General features: G+C 45.6%; 1 protein-coding gene across 1 annotated transcript in view; it reads right to left on the minus strand.

Annotated features, from left to right (window-relative positions):
• LOC132322466 (serine/threonine-protein kinase PAK 3-like) overlaps positions 1-20,151 on the minus strand; it is a 39,109-nt gene extending 18,958 nt beyond the window's left edge. Inside the window, exons 1-2 of the mRNA XM_059836951.1 lie at positions 20,016-20,151; positions 19,647-19,729 (exon numbers count right to left, since the gene is read on the minus strand). Coding sequence (XP_059692934.1) covers positions 19,647-19,729; positions 20,016-20,151 — 219 coding nt within the window. The remainder of the gene's footprint in view (positions 1-19,646; positions 19,730-20,015) is intronic.
• Positions 20,152-20,458: the final 307 nt, after the last annotated feature.

A 20,458-nucleotide genomic window follows, 5' to 3' on the forward strand; every position in this document is an offset into this window, starting at 1 on the left:
AAGTTAGCTAATAAATGACATGGTTACAAAGGTTTCTTTCTGGTTGTACTGAGAGGGGGAAAGACACAGAAAAGACACAGAAAGACATAGAAAAGAGGAGGAAAAATTTGGCGTCATGCTACTACTGGTATCATCCTGGAGGAAAATCTCTTGGGTTTCTTAAGGTCACAGCTTTGCAAAAAGTAGGAAAGCTGCTCAGCACTGCTAGCCCAATTGTGAATGGTTTTCTTGATTTTGCAAAGCTGGGATGTGAACACTGGACTCTGTCTTTGGTTCATCTAACCTGCCCTCACCTGCAGACAAAAGCACCACCAGCAGCACAAGCTACATCAGTCAATTTTCTCAAAAAGCTGTGTTAAATTTGGGAGAGGGAAGGAAAACATGCTGGCCTGCCCTGGCTGCCCAGGACCCTGTGCTCCGTGGCCTCTGCAGAGCTGCACAGCGGGGAGGCAGCTTCGGGCACCTCAGCCCCTGGGCAGGAGTGGCTTCTTGCTCTGGAGGGCTGCCTGTGGGCAAATGCATGGTGCTGGCCTTCTGCTCTTGGCCCTAGCCTGGCCTTGCAGGACTAATCCTGTTCCCTGTCTCAAATGTGCTAAAGACAGACTTGCTTGTTTCCAGCTCTGCACGGCATTGATTTGCACCACAAAATACTGAAGGACTAAGGCCTGAACAACAGACTCTGACTGAAGCCTAAACAACAGGACCTGAGCCAAAGCTGCCCTACAGATGATCTTTCCAACCAAATGTTCTATGTATCTGCTCCTTAAGCAAGTATTACTATCAAAAGGATCGATGCATCCATTCACGGTGAAACGCGTCTTCACCTTCCGGCAGTAGGGAAATGGACAAGGCCACACCTGGCCTTGGTTCCTCCTTGAGTCCTGGGACAGCTCAGGGAGAAAACCAAGAGGAGAATGAAACCAGCTGTCTCCCCAGCAGAAGCTCTGGCACATTGCTCGTCCAGCACTATCAGAGCTGGGCTACTCTCACAGAGCAGTCGGAAGCCTCGAGGCCAGCAAAGGCGGAAGCACCGCAGGATTTTCCGGTTCCCGGCCGTGGATCAACAGGGCTTGTCTGGAACAGCTTCTCCCAGCTGATGTGCGGCTCTGGATGAAGGCGAAAGGATTGGGGTACCTGGCATGTATCCTTCTTGATCACCTGAGGCAACCTTTTGTAATAATGCTGAGGTGCATTGCTTAGCCTATCCTTTCCTGACCCTTTTTTGCACTTTTGCATTACAGTAAATTACACTGTTCCTTCAGCTGCTGTCTGTGTCTGCATCTCTGACCCTCCCCACCAGTAAAACAAACACAAAGCCACTTTAGCACAAGACCTGCCTCTCTGCCGGCCCATCTCTTGGAAAACACCCCTGGTGGCCATCCCCAGAAATGAAATTCCCACTTAGCAACTTTCGTTTTCTGCAGGCAGGTGAGAAAAGGAGCCACTCTCAGCTCTGGACACCTCTGGTAATCAACTGCTTTCAGCAGTCACAACCCTGAAATATCAACTTCCTTCCTTAATCTGCCCATGGGGAGCTCCCACCAAAAAGCCTTTTCTCCAAGGATACCCACAGAAGAGCTTGAGAAGGGAGCAGTTAGAAACACAACTGCTTCAGAGTTTAAACCTGCCTTTATCAAAGGAGCACATGCCAACCTGTCCCAAAGGGAAAGCAGGCAGGAATGAGAAGCTCCACTCCCACAACAGCAACCTCTCTGCTTCCTTCTGTTCCAGCTGGAGAGTGCAGGCCATGGGCTACACCTCAGTTTTGGAAGGAAGCCTGGGAATTGGCCTGATCTGGGAGAGCAGCAAAAGGAATTCCCCAAATGTAGGAAAAGAATCTCTGGAAGTGATAGATGATGACAGTATTTCTGCAGAAACATTGGCAGAAAAAGAATTGAAGCATTTCAAGAAGTCCCCAGACTGAAATTCGTTTGCCAATATGACAACCCCAAAGTTTCTGTGGTGTGTCAGGAAGCTCAGCAATGAACCTGCAAGGCTTGGGTAAACATCATTGGTGTCTGTCCCCCAGAGCACAAGCTGCTCCCCAACAAGACTTCAAGACTAAGGGACAAAGCTTCCCCCTTCAGCTCTCCACAGCACCTCTAGGGACTCTCTCTCCATTGCAAGATCTCCTTTGTCAGTCTAGAGTGACAGGAGTTGGCTGCAGGAGGCATTTACATTGAACTCTTCCCAGATGGGGAAAGAAAAAGAAGAGGTGATTCCTGAGGAAAGAAAAAGGCAACGCCATTTGGGAAGACACCAGCGTGAGTTTCCTACAACTCTAGGCCAGAAATCCCTTGAATAAAGCAACATCCATCCATGGGGCAGCACTTTAGCGTTCAGATCAATGCTGACAAAATTGCTGCCCCTTCCTGCTGCCGGAGCTGACTCCAAATCACGAGAAATGTGCCAACTCTGCCTAAGACAGGCAGACATGATGAGATGAAACCAGCTAGTCTGCTGAAAAGGAGACCAAATAAATGTTTTCTAATTCCCCCTTTTCAACCTTTCCCCAACCAAGACAGAGCAAAATCCTTCCTCTCTGTCACCGATGGTGACCTAGGCATGTGACACAACATGGGGACAAAGCCCGCCACTTCTCCAATCACCTTTTCCTGCCTTTCCCTTCCAGCCTTGCGCTTCCCTGTCCTGCCATAACCTGCTGTGCCATCCCGTGCCGTGCTGAGCCAGGTCAGCGGTCACGCATTTTGGAAAAAACCCTGCCCTGTGCTGCCTGCCGGCATAAAGGAACATACCACTTTCTAACTTTGACTAGTTAGAGAGTCTTTGTCTGTGATTTTCAGTTTTAACAATTCAGGGAGCTTTTGTTTTCCCTGAAAGAAGTACGGTCGCTGCCAAGGGAAACACACCTAAAGACCAACAGTGACCCAGCCTTCCCTTTGCTTCCTTTTTCCTTCCCTCACTGCTACGCCATGCTCTCACAGCAGGACCTCAGTGCTGCCTCACCTGAGGATCTAGAACTGCCTCCAGGCCCTCCCAGGCTAAGTGCAGGTGCTCAGGACTCTGAGGTTTTCCTAGCTTCTCCCAAGAAGCTGTTTGCCTCATCTGCACTTCTTGGGGTTTCATTGGAGGAACCAGGCACAGGCAAATTTCATCTCCACCGTGATCTCATCATTCTGCTTGTTCCAATGGAGGTTAAATGCCAACCTGAGGTCATCGTTCCTCTGGTTCCCATAGACCATCACAGCCCTTCCATGGCCTCTCCGGAGAGGAGCAGCTGCACATCTTCAGAGCAGCAGTTGCCAGCCTGCAGCCCATCACGTAGGGAAAGAGTTTCTAGCCTTGCTTTCCAAGCAGGTCCTGGTTAATGACCCTTTAAAAAGTTTTCCTGCAGTGCTCTATAATGGGTAGATCTCAAGTGAGAATCAGGTACAAAGTGTCAAGTCACCTAGGAAGGGGGACCTTGAAAACAGAAATATTCTCTGCCTGCTTTTCCTCTCCTTGCTGAAGATTTGGAGGGTGTTCTGGGCATTTTCCAGACAGCCTCTCTGTAGGGGTACAAGGGAAGGGTAAAAGATACTGCCTTACAAGTGGTCAGTGTTAGGTGTACTCTCTCCTTTGTTTGAATGAAGCCAAACTAGGATGGTGACAGGATATTGCAGATGTATTTTAGAATAAACTCACAGTACAAGTTTAGCATGCATGTCTGCAGATCTGGGCTTTTCCTGGGTTAATCCACTTTCTTTGGTCTTTGTGATGAGAAACCAAATGTTTCCCAAATCCCAAAGCTGCTGGGAAAGGAAAATGCAAAAGGCTGTGATTATAAGGTGTTTGTGTCGGTCTGTGTGTGTGTCTATATCAGATTTACAATCCATGCTTTAATCTATGTACATGTCAATTAGGAGAAATATTTTTATGAGGAAGACCTCACTCTTCCAATCCCCTGGTAAGTCTGAATACATTTCTGGAATGGAGGTTGCTCTGTGCTTCCTGTGATTTTTGATCCAAGGCAGCGCTAGAGCTCTGTGTCCCAGAGACACATCAATGAGCCTGACCATTGTGTTTGGATTCTTGCAGCCACCCCAGACACTTCAGCCCCCAGCACTCCAGATGGCAGTGCAGGTTTTGCAGCATGGACAGCCCTCAGCTGGCTGTGGAATACTCCTGGGGAAGAGGAATTGCCACCACTGGATCTGGACATGGTGCTTGAGACGCTGGAGGAGATGTTTGCTCCCTCTGCTCAGGTAACTGCATTGGACAGGGAGAAAGGGGCTGCACTGAGAGCTTGTGAATGTTGTTGCATGGCTGAGAAGGAAAAGCTTATTGAATTCAGCTGGGAATAGACAGGGGAGGCTTTGCTTGGTAAATCAAGACTTCCTAAAGAAAAGGGAATGAAAATGTCTCCCCCCTGAGGAAGGATGAAAATGTGCGAGCCTTTGTTGGCCAAGTTTGGATGCTTGTTTTTCTGGGAAGAATCCCTCATGCAGGGGCATTTGTGGTGAGGTGGTGGAATCTTTGTAGGTTCTAAGAGGCTTTGTTTGATGGGAAAGAAGAGTGTTTGGAGAAGTGGCACTGAAGGCCAAGTGTCCCGTGCAGGGAGGGGCATGCCAGAGGTGCCTCTGTTCCAGCAGCAGATGTGGGCTGTGCCTCTTTTGGGTGGGAAGGCCAAGGCAAGGCAAGGGCTGGGCTGCGGCTGCTGCTGCTATGTGAGCCCTGCCATGCCTGTAGGCGCTCCCAGAGCCGTGGCTGAGGCTGGGCTGGAGCTGCAGCTTTCTTGTCCTCTCGGTAAGCTGGTGCCTGCACTGCGGTTTCCTTCTGGGAAATCCTCAGCTGGGCAAACTGGCCAGTCTTGCTGTCCATGTTCCAGAGCTCAGTCCCCTTGCTCTTGGGCATCTCTGTGGGAAGAGATGTGTGTTCCCACACTGTCCCTGCCAAGCTGCAGCCTGGATGAGACTGCTGTACTCAGGGCTGTGGAGGGAGGAGCACATCCCTGTGCCAGGAGCTGGCAGGACTGCTGACTTAGCAGCCAATCCATGTGTTCAGTGTCAGCCCCCACGTTCAACACTGTCAGCTTTGACAGCTTTTGGACTGTGTTTGAGAAGTCAAATCTTTCTGACTGTTGAAGGGCTTTGGGGCCCAGAGTTCTTGTTAGGAACAAGGGATTAAGAGTGTGAGCCATGGAGTTGTTGGACCAGATGTTTTGTGTAAGTGGTGAGAAGGGTTTCTTCTTTTCTCTTTCAAGGGGAATATTAGTGTTGCCCCTGAGTCTTCAGGAGGGGAGCCTGTGGACAGAGCTGCAGCAGAGGGAGCTTTGCCAGGCACCAAGAACTGTGGGAACTATTTCCAGGAGCCCGAGGAGCTTGGTAAGGACATGAGCCCATACTGGTTTAGAGAGGTGTGAGATGGCTGCTCTGAGCCTGCCTCTGGCAGGAAGGGAGATGAGAAGAGTTGAGTTCCTGTCTGCAGGCTTGGTGCTTCCTTGGTGCTTCCAGGTTCAAATCCTGCACTGGCACACCCTGCCCTCGCACTGCCCTCCAGGCTTCTCCAGAGCCTGTGACACTGAGTCCTCTGCTGTGGCAAGAGAGCAGGGAACAAACCTGACCTTGGGGGACTTGTGTCACCAAGCCCAGTGTCCCAGCTTTGTGCTGATGTCCATGGATAAGTTTGCTGCAGGGTGTCAGTGCTCTGGAGGCAACACTGAGTGACTCTTGAAGCAAGAGAGGAAAAGCCCTGCAAAAAGTCAGTGTAGAAGTCCAAGCTTTTTGTCTCCAAGCATTAAAGCAATGTAGTATTAGTCTGCTGATAGGTGTAGTGAGATAGATTAAAAATACAAGCAGCTGAAGCTCTGAGGCCAAGGAAATTATTAGTCACAAATCCAGCAGCTCAAGAAAAAACCGAAGTTATCCCAAATTAGGGAGAACTGGAGGAGAAAGGATCTGCATTCTTGAGCAGAGCTGGTGCAGTCTGCAAACCTGGTAGGGAGCTCTATTCATCCCAGAGCTGGTGGTTGTTTTGGAGGAGCTGTTGCTCACTGCAGAGGGCAGGCTGTAGATGGCAGGGAACGGTGCTAGTTCATGACTCAGCTCCCAGCAGCCCTCAGCTTCAGCCATTTCAGTGAGGACTGAGGTCTCTCTGTCAGCACAGAGAAAGAACAAGGCTGGGCTTCTTTGTGGCACCTGGGGCTGTGTGTGTTTCAAGCTCTCGTGGGTGCCCTTTGCGCTGTGAGTGCTGTGAGCTTACTGGGATTCTTCAAAACCTCAGAAGACTTGAAAACTTGGAAGGATTCTTGTAAGAGCCGAAATGAGGGATACAGGACTCTGGGCGGCTCTTCAAAATGCAGTTTATTACACCCAATTGGTTACAGCAGTCCAGGGTCATGGGCGACAGAGCCTGTGCCTCCAGCTGTCAGCTCCAGCTGCAGACAAGCCTGGAGACCCTTTAATTTTTGTTACAATGCATTATATACTTTTCTTTGCTGAGCATCTTAGTACAGAAGAACCAGTCTATACCTTAACTTTTATATATAGCCTGTCATAACTACTATAATTATCATATTCATGTTACTATTCTCCAATCCCTAAAAGTTAGCACACTACAATATAAGCTAGAAGTTGTTTTTCAGTTTTCTATCAGTGAAAAATTCTGAGACCTTTTTTCTACTTGCAACAACTGCTGACTTGTTTGCCTGTGCTATCTTTCTGCTTGGTAAAAACATCTTCTTGTTTGAGGTGGGTTTATCTATTGCTCTAAGTCATAAAAACCCCTTCTAATTAAAATACCCTTTGCCTCCTTTGTTATCAAGTAAGACTGGCTCAGCAGTTCTTTTCTTCTATATCAAATTTGCTTCCACTCTATTTCTTCTTCCTACTCTACATTTAAAAATCTTTCTGCGAGGCAGACATATCTGTGAGACTTTCTTGTCAAACTTTGATCCTTCCCAACAGAATCTGGCTCTTTGAAGAGCAGGTCTGAAATTGTCAAGTGAGAGTCTGCCTTTCTGGCCATCTTTTACAATACCTGGTAGAAGCATAGTTACTTCCAAAGGCAAAGAGGCCAATATTGACCCAGTGTTCCTTTTGCTTTCCAGATATCCACCTGATCTACCTTGCCAGGAGGGCTGCCCTGCGTGAGAAGAAGGATCAGAGGGAGAGCCTGTGATCATCGGACAGGTGGAATCCCTCCATTTATACAGCCATTTATAGATTTCTTTAATTCAATTTATATATATACATATTTGTAAATGTGTAGACGTGTGTTAATATATGCATATATATATATCTATAAAGTAAACCTATATCATAATGGTTGTGATAGAATTATATTTATATGTATGTAGTCACATTTATAGATTTCCAAATTTACATTTATATATGTACAGAGTAAGAATTACAGATATATATCTATATTTATAAATCTGCATAGTTATGTAGTTAGAGGTATATGGATTTTTAGACAGGTTGATGTTGGTGTAGGTCTAGGCTGCATTTTTACCTCTTTCCCCCCTCACCTGCCTTTCTCACCTCTTGCTTTTCCCCCTGTGCACCCTGTGTCCCCTCTCCCTGTGCTGGGTCCGAGCTGGCGGCCGGGCCAGCCGGAGCAGCACTTCCAGCCCCAGCTGTCCCTGGAGCGGTGGGAGCTGCCGCTGGCCCCAGGCACTGTCCCCTGAGGAGCTGCTGAAGGACGGTGAGACAGAGGGGGCTGAGGGGGCTGAGGGGGCGGTGGCGCTGAAGGGACGGGGAGCCTGAGCTGCTGCTGGGGCTGAGGGCTGTGGGGCAGCCGAGGGCCATGGTGGCACTGAGGTGACAGGGAAGTGGCACAGGCTGAGGGGCTGCCGGGTCTAAGGGAAACAGGATGGGTCAGAAGGGACTGAGGGGATGAGAGGGCTGTGAGGGGCTGAAGAAACTGAATGGGGGGGCTGGGGGTTCAGCAATAGCATGGCGGGGCTGAGGGGATGGAGGGGGCCAGCAGGGAGCACAGAGCGCTCCGGGACTGCAGCTCTGCCAGGCCTTGGAACCAATTCCAGAGCCTCCACTTTTGCCCCAGATGCAAGGAAGACCTTGAGGACAGCCGGAGACTGACGGGAGTCAGCAGGGAGAAGCTGAAGGCCAGCAGCAGGAGCAGGGAACCGGGACCTGCTGCTGCCAGCCTGGAGAGAGCCCGGCTGAGGCCACAGGCCCGGGCAGGCAGGGTGGGGCTGAGGGCGGCGTGGGCTGTGGCCGTGGGCACTGCCCGGCGGGGCAGGAGCGGACCCTGCCCGTGCTGGGGCCGCTCAGCGCAGCTGCCCCGGCCGGCACAGGGGCTGTCCTTGGCCAAGGCAGCTGTGCCGGCAGGGCCCGGCATCTGTGCCGCCTGTGCCGGGCTGCCGGGGCTGCGGGACGGTCCCGCCGCGGCTGCGCTCACCACAGCCTGGCCCGCTCGCCTGCTTTTTCTTTCCAACCCTTCTGGGGAGGCTCTGAGATTTCCTCTTCCCTGATGGAAGTGCAGCTGCTGCCAAGGGAAACGTGCCCGTACTCACTCAGAGTTCCCTTTGCTTGCCAGATGTCCCATCTGCTGTCCCTGTCCAGGAGAGCTGCTCTGCCCGAGAGGAGGAGACTGAGGGAGAGGCTTTGAAGATGGGGCCTCTGCTACCAGTGCGGTTTATAGATGTCTGGACTTACACAATAGAAAGGGATAATTATATGGATACGTACATGTCTAGGCTTCTATCTGTATGGGAATATTTCTATATACATGTTGTTTTATTTATGGATGTATTACATATATATGTATGCATATATATTCATATGTTTTTGTAATTACATATATGTGTATGTATGTATCTAAGTATATATGTATGTTGTTATATCTGTGTTTAGTTCTATTTCCTAGCTTTACAGCTGTGTAGGTATCTATTTGTATTGAGGCAGGTTTGGGTATATGTCTATTTAAATAGGTGTATTGGAATTTGTATTGGTTGATATGTCTCTTTTTATATTTTCTAATGTATATTGATCTATTTCTGTCTATTTAATATTTACATATGTGTCTTGAAGTATAGCTGTATATTTGTATTGATACAGTTTGGTGGATATTTAGGAGTGTGATATTTGTATACGTATAGATAAGGGTTTTTTGTATATCTACTGATATATATTATATGTAATATGTTTATTTTATATTTACATCTCTAGATTTTTATACTTGTATATGTACATATATCTTCATATATGTATATTTTTAATTCCATTTCAACATGTATGGAGTGGTATAGTTGTGTAATTCTATATATTGAATTCTTAGTGTAGGGCTGTTTAGAGAGGGAGTGCTGTTTTTTGTATTTCTTTATGGGCTGTACGCTTGTAGTAATAGCTAATAAACTAAATCCTTAACCACCCAATTGATCTTTGTTGTTGTAGAGGTTGTCAATAAATAAGGTTTTTCTTATCTGAAGTTGGTATTTGTATATTTTTACACAGACTGGTTGTAATAATCTAATAAATTCTTGGTTTTACCCTAAACTGAGATCTGTATAGTTCTGTATTGTCAGTGCGGGTGTAGCAATTTGTAATAAATGACATTTATCAACTGAAATTGATTCTTGTGGATTTGTGGATCAGCAGTGCGGCTGTAGCAATCTGCAAGAAATGCCATTTGTCATCTGCGATGGGTGTTGTGTGATTTGTGCTGCCCAAAGCCATGAGCAGATGGAAATGCTGGAGGATTTTGGCCATGGAAATCTCCGGCCATGGCCAGCACATGCCCCACCTGCACTCAGCCTGGGCAAGGGAAGGGCAGATTTGGGCTGGCAGCAGAGCCACGCCTTGGCTCAGAAATCGCTGCAGAGGCCTGCTGAGAAAACTCCGGGACTCCACTGAGCGCTCCACTCCTGCTCTGCAGATATGCAGGGAATTCAGTCCATGTTTGGTTCTTTACATACAGACACACACAGAGATATGTAGGCAGCACTTAGAAAGCTGTAACATCCTTAATTGTGGCAGCTGAAATGGACATTTCTCTGTTTAGATATAGGGTCAGCAGAGTTGTGATTCTGTAGCCACCTTGTAACAGGCAGTGGTCACTGTATCTAAGCAGTTCAGTTCTAGCAATCTGCAATGAATTTCCCTTTCAAACTGACATTGGCTTTGAGGGATTTCTCATCTCCATGATGAATGACCACATCAGTGTTTGTCCCTATTTCTTCACTGATTCTGAAGCTCTGATGAGTGTATGACAGCCGTGGCACCCAATTCCTCACAGGTCTGTCCAGCTGTGGGTAACAGACCTGTCTTGTCTGTGAAACATCCGTCTGAGATTATTTGTCTGAGGGCTGTCGTCCATCTCTAGAACCCCCTCAGGCAGCACTGTGGATGGGGAGGGGAGAGGAAAAATGTAATGGGATTCTGGCATTTATTCCCTTTTATCACATATTTGCACTCAACTGGAGCCTGAATTTAGTAAGGAAAAGAATAGATTTTCCTTAGTCATGCAGTGTGGAATAAATGGCGTGGGAATAGGCACAAACCAAGCTGCAGGAGCAGCTTCTTCTTGGTCTTAACAAGACATTGTGTACAGGAAAGCACCACAATCTTAATGATTCACCTCTTAGGTAAAGCCACAATTGTTCACCCTGTAAACCTACCTGGGGAATGGAAATGACAAACATCCCTGGGCTGGGGCAGAAGCCTGGGAGACAAATGCTTGGAAAAAGAGACCTGGCAAAGGCAGCCCAAGGCACGGGCAGGCATTTGGCTCCAGGCAAGAGGGAGCTTGTCCTGCCAGCACAGGAAGGGACTCCAGGCAGAGGAGCTGGCCGGCGGCGGGAAGCAGCTCCTGCTGCCACCGCCAGGGAAGGACTCGCAGGACGCAGGAGCAGCGGGCACATCGCGGATGGACAGCAGAGCCGCTCCTGAGCCGCCAAGGTGACCCCTCCTGGTGCTGCAGTCACAGCGCAGTCACCTGTCCTGCTGGCTCTCTTTGGCTTCCTGAGCTCCAACCGCTGCAGGAAGCCAACCTGATCATAAATTAGAGAAATTATAAGACATCAGAACTTGTTGGCCTACTGCTAATACTGGATTTTTAATTTCTTTGACTGTCTCTGCATTAAGTACCATCTGTGCTTCCAAAGGTTGTGCTCAGCATTTAGAACCAAGCTTTCTCTTCTTTAGAATATTTACATACACACACACACACACACATATATATGTGTGTATAAATTTATATGTATGTCTGTAATTTTATATGTTTGTAACATTCACCAGTGTGAAGAAGGGGTAACCTTAAGAAAGTGTACTTGTTTTACACCAGCACGGTTCCATAGAAATTTTTTTCAAATTATTTTCTGAGGTTCCTATTTTAGAAAGACACTTTGCTAAAACTGTTGAGGATGAGAATTTCAGGGATGGTTTAAAATCTAATCCAAATTCTACTTCATTCTGTGCAATATTTCCATTAAATCTGATTAATACTCAGGGATAAAAAACTAGATTTCTCTTTTCCTCTCTTCTTCTTTTTCTAGGAAACAATTCATGTATATAATTTTGATTTTTATTTTAAAGACAGTAATCCACTGGACTAATGCCTTGATACCTTGGAATTCCTTTCTCATTTGCAACTACCCATGGCTCTGAGGAACAGAAAGCTTAAAGGAAGGGAAGAGAGCAAATCTTTTAAAGCAATGACCTGAGAGTTATTTTACATCACTTTTTAATCACTCAGTTAGTGATACCATTACCTGAAAATCATGTGTATAGGTACTTGGTATGCAGTATCAGCTGAATAAATGCTATACATAAACAAGATCTCATCTACATTTTTTGCTATCCTCGTATTCTGTTCTTTCTCAGTAAAATCAGGAAGAGAAACACGGCTGTTCTTTGAAAAATTAATCAGTTAAAATATTGACAACCCTGAAGTTTGATTTAGGAGAGTACAAAGAATATTTTTAACTGTCACCAAAGAAAAACAAAATTGACGCCTCATCTGTGGTAAACACCAGACATTGTTACCAGTAGGACTGCACAAACTACCTGTAGGATGTTGTCTAGCAGTTAATATGAAGATCTCATCAATGATGGGAATAAGAGACGCTGACCCTTAAGGATTCAAAGAATCATTTGATAGCAATAAGAAGAGCTTATCTTGCTCATCCTAGTTATACTTAAAATGTATTTTACATGGCTTAGATTTATACTGATTGAAAACTCATCACTTCTTCCATGTTGCTGCATAATTCATGCTGATTATTTTAGTCCAGCCCACAGATTTCAAAGACAAACCCATTGCTACAGCATGCAGTATGGAACCAGTATCACTTGATTTGTCACTGAAGCATCAGAAAGTGCTGTAAATGACATCGACTGCCATCTGAAGAATTCCCTGGAGCTGTGCAACATTGCAAGTAAACACAGGTCTGATTTGCAGTCTGTCAGCAAATTTGCAGAGAGCAAAACAAATCTCTGAAATTGCCATGGCTATAAAGGAGAAAATGGGCCAGTAGAGAGAAACTGATTAACAGATTCTGTAAGAAATCATCAAATGACAGTTCAGCCACGTGATGCAGAATTGTAAACCCGAGTGGCCAGTATCATCATATCCTGTTTAGAAAGGCAGAAAAAGACAGTACATTACAAAGCTGATTGTTGTACTCATTTGTCTGGGGGTTGCTGAGGCAGCAGCAATGCAGTTCAATATCAAAGATTTGGGATTGTTCAGACCCTGTGATAAAATCTCCTGACTATCCATGTGCAGCACGATTTATTCTTTCAGCTAATATTTGTGCTCTTGCTAATCGTGTAGTGCAGCCATGGATTGTAAGAGACAGTTTAGATCACAGACTTTATGGTTTCCATCTAGGAAAAGTAATACTAAAAAAAAGTTTAATATTCTTCAAATTTTATTATTTTAAGCCATCTAAACCAAGAATCAGTTTTACTTCGATTTTTGGCTTTGCTCTTCTGGGTTGCTCCAAGATTGTATAGGAAGCCTTGTCAAATGTGTGATAACCAGGTATCTAGAATTTAGTTCTGTGGTCTCAGCACACCCATCTAATAGTGTTTGAAGTGCAAAATGCCCATAAAGAGCCTACAGATACCACCCAAGACCAGAACATACATGTCCTTTTGGACAGGCAAATAAAAAATGGCATCTCCCCTTAAAAATGCTCTCAAACACTCTTAGGCAGCTACATAAAGTTTCTGTAGTAGGACTGCATGTTCTTTGCAGCCCTTATTTCCCCCAGTAAAAACGAGGTGGATTACAGTTGCTATTTAATAATTTCAGGCTGTACTTTAGTTTCCCATGTACCTGTGCCTGCTTGGGAGCTGGGTGTCCAAACTGCCTGTAGAGCTGGTGGAGATCTCATCCTCGGTTCAGGTGCCTTCAAGAGGGCATCTTGATCAATTTCATCGACCTGTGGGATCTGTTGTGCTTCACTGGCTGCTCCAGAAGGAAAAGTGTCTCCCATACACACATGGACCCTACAGACATGGGGTGCAGGCCAGGGGTCTTGGGTACAGAAGATGAGTTGCTGAAGTTGAAGCTACATTCATCTTCTTTAAATATATATCTTTATATAAAAATATATAGATATAGATGATATAGATGATATAGATATAGATATAGATATAGATGATATAGATATAGATATAGATATAGATATAGATATAGATATAGATATAGATACAGATATAGATACAGATACAGATATAGATATAGATATAGATACAGATATAGATACAGATATAGATATAGATAGATATAGATATAGATATAGATATAGATATAGATATAGATATAGATAGATATAGATATAGATATAGATATAGATATAGATATAGATATAGATAGATATAGATATAGATATAGATATAGATATAGATATAGATATAGATATAGATATAGATATAGATATAGATATAGATATAGATAGATATAGATATAGATATAGATATAGATATAGATATAGATATAGATATAGATATAGATATAGATATAGATATAGATAGATATAGATATAGATGTGTCCTGGTTCAGAGAAAATTTGGGAGAGAACCCCTGAAGGCATTCTTCCAGAAAGCAGACTCAATTGGCCCCTCCCCCAACCAGTTCAGGAAAAAAATCTCCTTGGAAAAAAGTGGAAAAAACTTTTATTATACAATAAAACCTAAACAATTTGAAACAATAAAACCTTTTGCTGCTCCAAAAGAGAGACAAACTCAGAAAGTCCCCTCCGTGGGCTGTAGCTCAGCCCACTCAGTCCCTTATCAGTCCCTGCGGCGCTGGAAATGCCGCGGCCCAGGCCCGGCCCGCTGGCCACAGATGCGAGCTGCCGGTGCTCTGCTGGTGTTCAGTCTGGAGAAGGTCTAAACAGGTCCAAAGAAAAGGGGGAAAAAAAAAAACCACAGTCCAGGGAACTTCTTTGCCTCCGCTAGGTAAAACTAACTAAAAGCAAAGGAGAGCTCTGTCTTGCCATTTGTCCATCCGCAGACATCACAGTCCAGGAGCAGGAATGTGGAGGAGTGAGTGCAGTTTCTGAAAAGAAACTCTGTGCTTCTTCTCTCCCCCTTCACTCTTGGAACAAGACTTCAAGGTGCAAAACTTATTATTCAGCAAAACCAGAACAGATGACTGGGGATACAAGCATCATATAGTCAGCCAAGGACAAGATGCTACAGATATAAATAGATAGATATAGATATAGATATAGATATAGATATAGATATAGATATAGATATAGATATAGATATAGATATAGACAGATAGAGATGATAGAGATAGAGATAGAGATAGAGATAAACAGATATAGATATATAGATATAGATAGATATGTAAATCTAGCTCAGCTTGGCGGCGTGAGGGGCTGCAGGAGATGTTGGCAGCTGCAGACGTGCTCAGCTGGCACTTCTGCTCATAGCTCCCAGGATAAACCCAAGAGGCTTTGTTGAGGAGGTCTCCAATGATGGGAACAAAGCTTCATGAAGGGCACAGACTTTAGGAGTCTGACTTTTGAAACAAATTAATCCCTTTGCTGAATTGTGCTGATAATTGGCAGGTATGAGTGGTTACAGTGAAACTCACTGAAGGAGAGGGTCACACTTGTATGTGACCTAGCAATAAAAACCAAAAAACCACACAAGTGGGATGCACTTTCTGACTCTTCTCTGTGAGCTGTCAGCACTCTTTGTCCCTACTCCTGTGACTGCTAGAAGAATAGAAAAGAGAACAGCAAATTCAATTTTAAGATTGGTGTGCAATACAAAATAAGACTTACAGAGAGCAGAGGAATGATTGTGATTTATAAGCATGTACCTCATTTTTATTGGAGAAAACAGAGACTGATTACAAAGGATATGCTGACCAGTTTAATGTTTTCTCTGTCGTCTTTTCACAAAGCATGCAGTTTCCAGCCCACTGCAGTCAGCAAGAATCCTTTCACTGGCCTGACACGGAGAAACTTTTTTATCATAATAGCAGGTCCTTATGCATGGATATTTGTTAAAGATGTGATAGCCAGTCTTGTCTTTTTTACATTTATTCTGGTTTTTCTACCATTCCTTTCAGTCAGCGACTTCAGACCAGCAGATTTCAGATGCCTTCAGAAATTGCTTGACATGGTTTCACACTATTTGATTCTGTCTGTATTTAACATCTCTCTTTGGACAGTATTAACTGTACTTCGTGCTTTTCCTTACTTTATTTGTACAGTCTTACTTAAAAATAAATGTGAAAAAAAAAAACCATGAAAACTTGTACAACTTGAAACAAAAGTTACGGAGTTGTAGCCATTCAGTGTATCAAACGGGGTAATGTGGGGTGTGGAACTTCAGGGACATCACACCATAACCAATATGATCCAGTGAAGCCAAATTTATTATCCCTAAAAAGACTGTATCTATAATTAGTCTCTACTGTCCACACGTCTCTAGCTAATCCATGTTTGGTTAACCCTGGCTGTTCATGCATCTAAAATAGGATGCTGATTGGATCATCTAATTTTTCACGTGTCTTGCTGTAGTTGTCTGGCCCACCCATGACTTCTCTTTTTCCTCACTTTCCCAACCTCGCTGACAAACCTGCTGAGTCCTGATGACTCTTCTTCTTGTATCTTTTTCAAGGATGTACCCACCCCATTTTCTGAATACGTCCATTATTCCTTGTTTGTGAACGTGTCCATTGTCCATTATCCCAAGCAGGCTGGATTGTGCATCGGCTGAATATGGCCATTGTCCTGCAAAAACTCCTCAACCTGCAAAAAACTCTCAACAGTTCCCCAGTCTTGTTTTTGCACAAGTCAGACTGATTTAAAAGCACGGTCAATTAGTTTCTGCACACAGTGTAGTAGGCAAGGCACTAAAAGCAGAATTGGATAAAGAATACAAAGTATCATAATGCCAAAGCGCATTAAGTCCTTGAATCAGCCAAAGCTATCTGAAAAGAAACAGAATGTCTAATTCCCCATTCAAGATACCAGTTAGCCAGGGGTACTACAATTGCATACGGTTCATGGCCCCAGATTTCCAATATTCTCCTTCTACCCTTCATAATCAAATGAGTAAAAATTTCCAATCGAGTGGTAATAGTTCTAGACTGTTTTACAGGTAAAAACACCCATTCCAAAATAACTAAAGGATTAGCCTGAGTTTTAACCCATTGACCAATTAAGGCAAAAGGATGCTTGGCAAAGTAGTCATCCTCCTTGCTCTGATTGATGATCATCAATTGAACTGGAACATCCTCGATCAGATGATGGCGCATGTGATGTAGCAACCTTGGTGGCAATGTGATCCAAGGCCCGCTGTTGTATCTTTTCCAGAGTCCGGCATTCCTCTACCCAAGATGAAGTACCTAGTAACTGTATTAATGGTTCAAGTTCTGCAATAGTTATCCCACAAATAGTTCTAATCCATTGAATATCTCCCACTGACTTTGGACATCAGGTACAGTTTTAATTTCAGTGGTAATGGTGAGTTTCTGTGGTTTCACTACAGACTGATCAATCTGCCACCCAAGATTTTTCCAAGGAGTAGAATGCTGCACCTTATCAAGAGCAATTTTTAATCCCCTCTCCTCTAGCAAAACTGCCATGGTTTTTACAACAGTCTAATTGTTTTCCAGCCACAAATAGATCATCCATGTAGTGATAGATGATATACTCCGGAAATTGCTGCCGGACAGGTTCTAAAGCCCAAGCAACATAAATTTGGCACATCACAGGGGAGTTTCTGATGCCCTGGGGCAAACAAGTCCATTCATACCTTTTTTAGGGTTCTGCCGTATTGATAGATGGAACAGAAAAAGCAAAATTATTTGTGTCATCTGGATGTAAGGGAACGATGAAAAAACAATCTTTGAGATCAATGATCAATAGATTCCATGACTCAGGTATCATAGTAGGAGATGGAAGACCAGGTTGCAAGGCACCCATACTTAGCATTACTGCATTAATAGCACGAAAGTCTTGTAGCAACCTCCATTTCCCACTCTTTTTCGGGATGGCAAAAATTGGAGTTTTCCACAGGCTAGTGGATGGTTTTATGTGCCTTTCCTCAAGCTGCTCTTGCACTAATTGTTGAAATATGGGCAGCTTTTCCTTTGACAGTGGCCACTGATCAATCCACACAGGCATATCAATGGTCCAGCTGATTTTGAGGATCAGCTTCCCCCCAGTGGCTGCTGCTAAAAAGACTCTGTGACAATGGTAGCTTTTAACTGGCTTAACAGATCCCTACCAACCAAACCTAGTAAAGTACCAGGAGATTGCATGGTATAAGGCCTTGCAGATTCATTCACTCCATCTGGGAAAATAAAGGCAATTACATCTTTGCTCATTTGAGTTGCCTGAGTCTCTCCAATACCTGCAATGCCTAAAGGAGGATCAACCAATGCCCAATCTTTAGGCCATATTGCATTTGATGGTTACATCTGCTCCAGTGTCAATTGTGAGTTTTTCAATAATAGAATCACCACTAGGATGTGTCAAGGTTACCTGTTTGTCTGGTTTACCTCTTGTGATGTCCATGGACCAATATACTTCTGGGTTACCTGTGGAACCAAAGCTTCCTGTTCCCCGCTCTTTGTTGCTTGTACAGGGGACACAAGACTTGAAAGGAACAAGCTGAGCAATTCGTGAACCTTTGGGAATAGATACAGGAGGGAAAAATGTTCTAACCATGGGTTAGCCTGCTCTCCCCCATCAGAGCCCACTGGCACTGCCTTCCTGCCTGGATGGATGGCACAGCCTCGGCCGTGGCAGAGCAGCCTCCTGTGCCCCCGCAGTGGGGCTCAGTTGCAGTTTAAGCCACTCTCACCCTGCACTGCCCAAGGGCTGCTCTGGCAGCATCCTCAGCTCTCTCTTGCCCCCTTTCCCTCCGTGCTGCCCTGGCAGCTGAAAGCTGAGCTGGCCCAGGGCGCGTCTGAGCTCTCAGCCACAGTTGGCTTCTGCTGCTCCCAGCCTGGAGCTGCCACGCTGGGGAACCCACAGCTGAGAGCTTCACTGCAGTGCAGCAAACAGAGGGGCTGACAGGAGGGGAAAGGGCCCTGAGGTCAGGCAAGAGATGAAGGACAAGGGGAATGGAAAAGGAGAGAAGAGAGAATTCACAGGGCTTGATAGCTGAATCTTCCCTGCATTGTCCTGGATTCCCAAGAGATCAATGGTGTCTGAGTTTAATATGAAATAAAAGAGGTGAAAAAGAATATTGATTAGTTGTCCACTGGCTATTCTGATCAGTGATGATTTGGGGATCTGAAGGAAAATGGACTATGTGACCACGATACTAAAAAAAGATACATATGCATATAAAAGTATGGGAATCAGAAACACAAGATAAAAAACCAAAGATCAAAAAAACTCTGGCATTTCCTCATTTTGAAAGGAAGACATCTCCGCTACAGGTTTCCTAAAATTCTTGTAGGTACTTTTATATGTAATACAGGCATAAAATTCAGAATGGCATTTTCAAAAGCACTACGTCTTCATTGTGTTCAAACAGTTTTCCAAACACTTGGAGACAACAAAAATATCAAAATTCTGGAAGCTTTCAAGTCCTATCACCTCAGTCTAATCCGGAAAGAAAATCTAAGTTAGGTGTCTTCTGAAAAACAGGTATAATTACATTCTATTAAGGAGACTTTCGGCTTGGGTTTTTTTTTTTTTGTTGTTGTTGTTGTTTTGTTTATGTTTTTTTTTTTTTTATGTCAGCTGTTTAACACTGGAAAGAAAACAAGATCTTTCTTGTGGCCTAGAAAGGTAGCAGATAGAAGAATTTAATAGACTCTATTCAGAGCTTGATTTTTCTTACTGGTTATTTGTGCTGGAATTGCCTAGCTAGAAACAGCCAGAATTGCTCTAATAGACTGATTTCTTCCAAGGGAGTCAGAAGAACAGGAAAATACAGGTCAGTCAACCTTGCCTTCATCCCCTGACAGGGGATGGAGTAACTAATCCTGGAAACCATTCCAGACAAATGGAGAAGTTGATTGGGAGTAATGGTTAACCTACCCGATGCCCGTGACAGGACAGCCAGACTGATGGATATGGGTGGAGCAATGGATGATGTCTACCCCAGCCTTACCCAAGCCTTTGAGACAGCCTCCTACAGCAGCCTTAAACACAAACTGCCAAAATGCCCAGCAAGGAAGGCTGGAAAATAGATGAGGGCTGTCATCAGTGGCACAAAGTAGAGCTGGAGGCAAGTCCCGGGTGCTCTGACCCCCAGGGGCTGATGCTGGGGCAGATACTCTTTAATGTCTTCATTCATGGCCCGCTTGGAGGAGCAGTTTACCCTCAGCAAGTCTGCAGAGAACACAAAAGTGGCAGAAGCAGCTGATAGCCCAAATGCTCCTGCCATCAGAGGGACCTCGGCAGGCTAAAGAATTGGCCTGAGGGGAATGTGATGGAGTTCAAGGAAGGGAAATGAGAAATCTTGGACCTGGGCAGGAATAACCCCGGGCATCAAGAAGGGCTGGAAAGCGGACATTTTATTTTCCCTGCCTTGGTGCTTTGGGGTTGAATTGCAAAGCAAAGGCAGAAGGATGACTGCAGCCAGGGAAAGAGAGGGTTTGCCCCGGCCGTGCGGAGCCGAGCCCGGCCCGCGCCGGGGCCGCGCTGGGCGCGCGCGGGCCCGAGCGCAGCGCCCCCCTCAGGCCGCGCGCCGCCGGCGCAGCCGCGGCCGTTGTGCCGCGGGCGTTGCGGCCACAGTCGGCGATCGACGCCATGGCGGAGCTGCCGCTGCCCGCCGGGCTCCGCGCCAGCACCTTCCCCGCCAAGCTCTGGCGCCTGGCCAACAGTCCCCGCGTCCGCTCCGTGCACTGGGACAGCCGGGCCACGGGGCTGCTCATCGACCGCTCCCTCTTCGAGCGAGAGCTGCTCAGCTCGGGCGACGCCCAGAGGGGCGGTGGCGATGGGCGGGCCCCGCCGCCGCACACCTTCCGGGCCACGCAGTTCCGCAGCTTCGTGCGGCAGCTCTACCGCTACGGCTTCCACAAGGTGCCGGGCTGGCTCGGCTCGGCTGCGCCGGGCGAT

This window comes from Haemorhous mexicanus, chromosome Z, assembly GCF_027477595.1.
Source record: "Haemorhous mexicanus isolate bHaeMex1 chromosome Z, bHaeMex1.pri, whole genome shotgun sequence".
Classification (NCBI taxonomy): Eukaryota; Metazoa; Chordata; class Aves; order Passeriformes; family Fringillidae; genus Haemorhous; species Haemorhous mexicanus.